The following is a 7618-nucleotide window of genomic DNA, read 5'->3' as shown; positions in this document are numbered from 1 at the left end:
TTGTTACAATATCAGTTGAAAAATATTAAAAATACATAGGCACAATTTTTTTTTATAAACATTTAAAGATCAAATTTTGACAAAATTTATCAAATTTTAATTTGAAAAATTATTTTGTACTTAAAAATTTATAAAATGTTCAATTTTTGTATCTAAGAATTAAAAATTTAAAACAAGATTCCACGTAAGTAATTAATTCTGTTACCAAAAAATCTAAAATATACATTTAAACAGTTTATTTTTATAGTCATTTTAAGTACAAATTTGGACGAAATTACATATTAAAAACCTAGGATAACTCTTTTAGTTATTTTGTTGTGATTGTATAATATTATTCGTGGGTACTTGAAACTTCTAAAGTATACTATTATATATCTATGATTTTACCACGGTTTTTTGTTGATGTATAACGCGTTATAACTTATAAGTACCTAATAGATATTATGATATGATTAATTTGGAATTTATTATAGGTACCTATTATAGGTCAATTTTTTTTTAATACCATAGATAAGTATATAATATATGTCTAATACATAGACTGATATACCGTCTCCGCTCAGAATCGTTTTTCTTATACAGTGATATTATATCATTAAATTCAAATTTAATACCATCCATTATACAGTGACCCACTTCTAACCTACTGTACAGCAGAGCGACATCCACTTACCCACCTTTTTTTTTGTTGATAGTCTTCCATACCCTACGTTTTCTTGCATCTCCATATTTTGAATGGAATTCAATTAATTTTTGGAATAGTGAATCTTATTTCAGGAACCTTTTACTAGTTCACAAAAGTATTTTTTTTATTATATAAATATACTCTAGTTTCATTTTAGCTTCTGAGTTGAGCGATAAAAGTATTGGTTTTACAATGGCAATTTTTGTTTTGTGTCATCACATTTTAAGGTAGTAAAAATGATTCGATTTTTAACTTCAAATATCTTGTTAGATGGGAAAGTGAATCTAGGTAGTGCATTGGGATGTAAAAATTTTAAGAGAATTATCGATTTTTATTTGCTTTGACCTGTTTACCGGACATTTTAAGTTTCCAATTTTTTTAGTTCTTTTTTCTATGAATATCATTAAAAGTTTATCTGGTTGGGCCAAAAAGTGTAAAAATTTAATACGAGGCTCCTGATATATTGTTACAATATCAGTTGAACAATATTTAAAATACATAGGCACAATTTTTTTTTATAAGCATTTAAAGATCGAATTTTGACAAAATTTATCAAATTTAAAATTGAATAATTATTTTGTAGTTAAAAATGTATAAAATGTTCAACTTTTATATCTACATTACACAATTATTTTTAGTCGTAATAAGTAGTTAGAACAGAATAAGTTTAGAATATTAGAATAGAAATTTGGGTATATAATAGAATATTAGGTATAACAATTTCGTAGATTGTACGTATAAAAGTTATATAGGTATACGTAGAATAAGTAGGTTAAATATTTAATTTGTGTCTTGGTGTATGTTATATTTATACTTAACGTATTAAAATTATACGTATCATACAATTATCATTTTCGTAAACTAATTAATTAAATATCATTGAAAAGAATTAAATAAAATATTTTATGTTCTTAATTAATACTTTGATTAAATTGAATATACAGTGAGATAGATTAATATATACGATTTAAAATATATTAGGTATAAACACACATTTAGTTCTCATCTTTTTTTAAAAATTTATCGAAACATTTTAAGCAATTAAAATGATCAAAACAAGATTTACCCAGATAACCAGCAAAATAAGCATTCAAACACATTTCTAATGATATCTCTCAATTCTCTTCTTCTAGATTATCATCATTATTAGTGAATGGCTCATCATCAACGTTTAAAGTACTATTATAATCTGAATCACTTTCATTTACTAAATTTAAAAGTGTATCAGAATTAGATGTAGGAGCTAACAAATTTGAATCCATATCTGATTCACAGTTAGATAATTCTGATGCTTTAAATAAATTGTTTTTCGCTTGAATACTAAACGTAGATATAAAAGTCCAAGCTATAGGATTAGGGTTGTATCCTCCACGTTGTCGAAATAGTGCAAACGTATTTTCTACATAGTCTTGGTTGAGTCTAGATGTTAGACTAAACCATCAAAACATGGTAGACGATACCCATATTTTGTATTAGGTTTAACTAATTTTATGTTTTCATGTAATATTTTTGCTTCATTTAAAAATTGGATTTGGCTAGGCCGTTCCTCAGATAATGCACACATTTTAGGATTGGAACTGTACAAACATTTGCTATTTAAGCAATCAAACAAATCGTTCATATGCTTTAAAAAATTTTCTACGCATGGAGGCTATAAATATTTTTAATGTTTAATTATTATGAGGTTATAACATATGTTTAATCTATGGATATATAACCGCTAATATATATGTTTATATATTTTGTTAAATTATTAACGTTTTTTGCAGTTTCCAGTTGAAAATACATTTCAAACAAATATTATGGAACATCACAGTAAGTATGGCCATCATATGAGCGATGCCCGACAGGTAGTGATGGACGATTTAAATTGATTTTCCTAGTTGATTTTTCGATTTTTTGAATCAATTCTGCTAGGGCCATTTTTTTTTTAATCGAATTTTTTCATTCCCATCCAAATCGATTCAGTGACCTGAATCACCCTTCAGTCATCACTACCGGCCGCCGGCTTGTTCTAACAATGAGGTCATTGTTGTATTTACCGTTACCCTACTGTAACTGTACTACCTACTAAACTTTTTTTATATAATTATTAATATAACAATTTTTTTAGATCTACTCAGAGAAATATTGAGAAGGTTGGAGGATATCGTTAAACTATTAAATGATGAACTGTCACGAGAAGAGTTACCAGACCCAGAGTGGAGCCGTCTTCTGGGCCGAGGCCAAAACCTAGGCAGTGGGTTTGCCAAAAATGCCAAAAGCAATTTAAATCTCAGAGTGGCCTAGTCAGGCACTCCAAACACACAAAATATTGCTATAAGAAATAATGTTATAAAAATAAATTTTTAACTTAATAAAATAAAGTGTTAAATATATATGAAGTCGTTATCAACGACTCTCTAGACGAAGAGCGTCCTATAGCTCAGTGGTTCTCAACCTGGGGGGCGCGCCCCCCTAGGGAGGCGTGACAAAATTGCAGGGGGGCGTGAAAATGTTGAAAAAAAATGTTAATTGTATATTTAATAATAGTTAATTTTAATTTTAAATTATAATTTTTTTTCATTGAAGTTGTATTCATATTAATCCAATAACCAACATTAAAGTATAGTTTACATATAAATATTATGCATACATCAACTTATAGTAGTGAGGGGGAGGTGTGAACTCATAAAATAGTTTGAAAGGGGGCGTGGACCTCAAAAGGTTGAGAACCCTTGCTATAGCTGATCAACCAGAAATACCCGACCCAGGGTGGTTACCTGGGCCGTCAAGTGGGCCTCGGCCACGCCCGAGCCAGCACAAATGCCACAGGTGTATGAAAAAATATAAAACATTAAGTGGCCTTTTAAGGCACATAAAAAACGTTAGAAATTGTAAAACAAAATAATTTATAGGTACCTTATATTAAATAAAGTGTTAAATTTATATTTTATAATTTTTTTAGATAATCTTTTAAGAGAGATTTTAGAAAAATTGCAAGAGATTATCCAATTGATCAACAATGCCATAAATGAAGAGGGCCCGATGCCTGACCATCCCGAAATACCGGACCCAGGGTGGCTACCTGGGCCGTCATCTGGGCCACGACAACGCCATAGTACTAAGGAGTACAAATGCCACAGGTGTAGCAAAAAATACAAGACCTTAAGTGGCCTCTTGGGGCATGGAAAAAACGTACGGAATTGTTATATAAAATTATTTAAAAATCTGAAAATCAATTTGAATCAATTTAAAAATCGATTCAAAAATCGATTCACCGACCTGAATCACCCTTCAGTCATCACTACCGGCCGCCGGCTTGTTCTAACAATGAGGTCATTGTTGTATTTACCGTTAGCCTAATGTAACTGTACTACCTACTAAGCCGTTTTTATAATACAAATACTGTAACAGTTAGATCTACTAAGAGAAATATTAAGAAGATTGGAGGACATCATAAATTTATTAAACAATGAACTCACTAGAGAAGAGATACCGGACCCAGGGTGGTTGCAGGGGCCGTCAAGTGGACCTCGGCCCAAACCTCGGAAATGGAAGTGCAATAAGTGCAGTAAAACATTCAAGACACAGAGTGGCATGACAAGACATTTCAAAAAAACCAAATATTGTTATAAGAAATAATGTTATAAAAATACATTTTTAAATATATTTGAAGTCGTTGATATTATTATTTCTCATAAAAATTGTAAAAAAAAGGTGATAAATTCTTACCACGATCGAATGCCCACATCGCCATTCCAGCCAGACCCGGGCTGGTACCCAGCTGGGCCGTCTGCGGGTCCAGCTCCAGCTCTGGTACCACGCCGTCATAGACAAAATAAAAAGCTTTTTAAATGCCTGAAGTGCAAAAAGATTTTCAAAAGCCATAGCGGTCTTACAAGACACCGCAGAGCCGTTAGGCACTTTTAACTTTTTCAATTAATAAACATAATACTATATGTATGGAATCGTTGATATTATTATTTCTCATAAAAATAGTAAAAAAAAGGTGGGTTAGTGTGTATGTCGCTTCACCCTTCAGTCATCACTACCGGCCGCCGGCTTGTTCTAACAATGAGGTCATTGTTGTATTTACCGTTAGCCTACAATGTTTGTATTATAAAAACGGTTTATTTATATAATTATTAATATAACAATTTTTTTAGATAATCTCTTAAGAGAAATAATGAACAAATTAGAAGAAATTTTACAACTTATTCAAAACGCCATACAAGAAGAGGCCCCGATGCCTGACGAAAATGAGATTCCGGACCCAGGATGGCTACCTGGTCTGTCATCGGGGCCTCGACCTCGCAGATATAAATGCACCAGGTGCAGAAAAATATTCAAAACTTTGAGTGGCCTAATGAGGCATTCAAAAAAAACAAAATATTGTTATAAAAAATAATGTTTAAAATAAATTTTTAAATATATTTGAAGTCGTTGATATTATTATTTCTCATAAAAATAGTAAAAAAAAAAGGTGGGTTAGTGGATGTCGCTTCACCCTTCAGTCATCACTACCGGCCGCCGGCTTGTTCTAACAATGAGGTCATTGTTGTATTTACCGTTAGCCTTTTTTTTTTTTTTTTTTTGTGATGGTATCACGGCGCTACAGGGGGGCACTTCACCCGTTAGGGCCGTCCTTCCCCCTGTATCCGTATCATTTATTCCACACAAAAATTACCGAATAAAGTCGGGTTCATACTTAATGTAACCACACGATTAAAAGTTGAATATATTCAACTATATGGTATCGTTTGGTAATTGTGGTAACCGTGATAATTTCACACGACACGACGAGGTGTGAATCCCCCTTTAGTAGTTAAAGGTCCATTCACACATTTATTTATTTTTAGTTATACATTTTTACAGTGCCCCTCCCATTTAAAGTTTTCTTTTCATTAAAAATAAATAATTACAAATCAATCTGTGTATACTAAAAATATATATATAATAGGTAAGTTATTCTGACTACACAAATAAAGTGACACGACAAATAACCTACATCAGACTGATATTACAATGTTTTGTGCATCGGAGCAGTGGGTCGGGTATTGTAAATCTGATGCGGTGCTATAGGCCCAGAGCCCATTGTTTATAGTGCCTACCCAACTTTCCATTTATAATTATTAGGTATCCTGGGATATGTTTTTTATATAATGTATAATTTGCATTTTATATCAAAACTATCTTGTGTGTGAATAGACCAAATAATGGACATTAATTCAATACTAAATTATCAAAGGCAATAAACACATTAGTTATAAATAATTTTACTAGAGTATAAACAAATTTCCATAGTGCAAATTTTTGCAGGATTTGGGTAAGGTCATAACTACTAAAAAATATTAACACTGAACATGTCCACTACCCTAGATAAATTAATAAAAATTTAATGAACATTGGACACACTTTACATCATCTACTCCTAACCTAACTAGGGCTTGGATGTTGTTACATTAATTAAAAGTTGTTAAAGACTAAAGGTCTAGACTTAGAGACTTAAAAGCTTTAAATTCTAACATATACGCATATAAATATGAAGTATGAACAATTATGCATACACTAGAACAGTAGAGAGAGACAATTTTGACAGAATTTATTGAAAAATGTATTTAATTATTATTAATGTATAAACATTTTTTTCTTTTTTAAACAATTAAAAAAACAATAGACCGATAGGAGAGATTAACATCTGTGACATGGAGCGCATGTCATCATCACATGGAAATCACACAATATTTATACAACATTGGTAAAATACATCAGATTTGTGTAAGCAATTTAATTTTTAAACTACATTTGCATGACATTTTTTTTCTTTAATAAGTAGAAATCTTATAGGTAATATGAAAAATAATGTTTGATATTATTGTAAATATTATAACATGAGTTTTTAAATTAATTATAACAACATCAAAGCCCTAATCATGACATCAAACATAATTATTATCAAGTATTTTAAATATTATGTCAATTGCATCAGTAAAAAAATATTGTCATAAATTCTGAGTGGTGAATAAGATTAGGTTTTAGACCGGGATCGAACATTTTTTAGAAGCATTTTTCTTCTGGATTTAGAGCAATTTTAAAACTATTAATTTAATTTTAATAAATGTATAGATTTAAAATGTGTACAATTTTGATAAGTAAGGATCAACATTCACTGGTATAAAGACAGATATAATTGCTGAACCATTAAGTAAATTTTAGTATATTAAAATTAGTGAGGAATCAAGATATTATGCAGAATAAAATAAATTTAAAAGAAAATTCATTATTCGTTAATATCCAATATAGGTAAGTATCTAAATTCTAAAGAAATGCAGAATTTATGAAAGTCAGCAGTTTTAAATGCCTAATAAAAACATACTTCATAATTTAAACTTTGTGAACATTGTGCGTATGAAAGGTTCAATCGAATAATAAATTATATATTTATATGTATATTTACTATTTCCCTATATTTATTACATTATTAAATGAGACTAATGTTTAAACAAATTACTTAAAAAATAGGTATGTTAAAGTATTCATAAGCTCAAATTGGTTAAAAATAGTTGATTTTGTGCAAATAACTTTGTAAAATATAACTACAGTCTATACCTACGTCTTTAAAAAGTTATATCAATATGACAATATAGGAACCAACTAATTGTTTAAAACACTCACAATTCTTTTATTTGCAACAATTTATATACTCTCAACACAATGTGATTATTACTGCCATTTTAAACTCGCAGAATTTTGGTCCATGCCAGAGGTTTAAATGAAGTCAATCGTCTTCTAAATTGTATTGGTTTCTATATTTATTACACTATTAAATGCGACCAATGTTTAAACATATTAGTAGAAAATAATTATAAGGCATTCATAAGCCCCAAAATAGTTGCTTTTGTATGAATAACCTTGTAAAATATTACTGCATTAAAGTTTTAAAGTCAAAAA

The 7618-nt window shown here is 29.8% G+C and overlaps 1 protein-coding gene across 1 annotated transcript in view; it reads right to left on the bottom strand.

The window, feature by feature from the left end:
* Positions 1–728, bottom strand: part of LOC107884515 (putative nuclease HARBI1) — a 3865-nt gene extending 3137 nt beyond the window's left edge. Inside the window, exon 1 of the mRNA XM_029490024.1 lies at positions 706–728. Within this exon, the coding sequence (XP_029345884.1) occupies positions 706–728 (23 nt within the window). The remainder of the gene's footprint in view (positions 1–705) is intronic.
* Positions 729–7618: the final 6890 nt, after the last annotated feature.

The sequence above is a fragment of the Acyrthosiphon pisum genome, chromosome A2, assembly GCF_005508785.2.
Source record: "Acyrthosiphon pisum isolate AL4f chromosome A2, pea_aphid_22Mar2018_4r6ur, whole genome shotgun sequence".
Taxonomy (NCBI): Eukaryota; Metazoa; Arthropoda; class Insecta; order Hemiptera; family Aphididae; genus Acyrthosiphon; species Acyrthosiphon pisum.
This window is presented reverse-complemented; position numbering and strand designations above follow the sequence as displayed.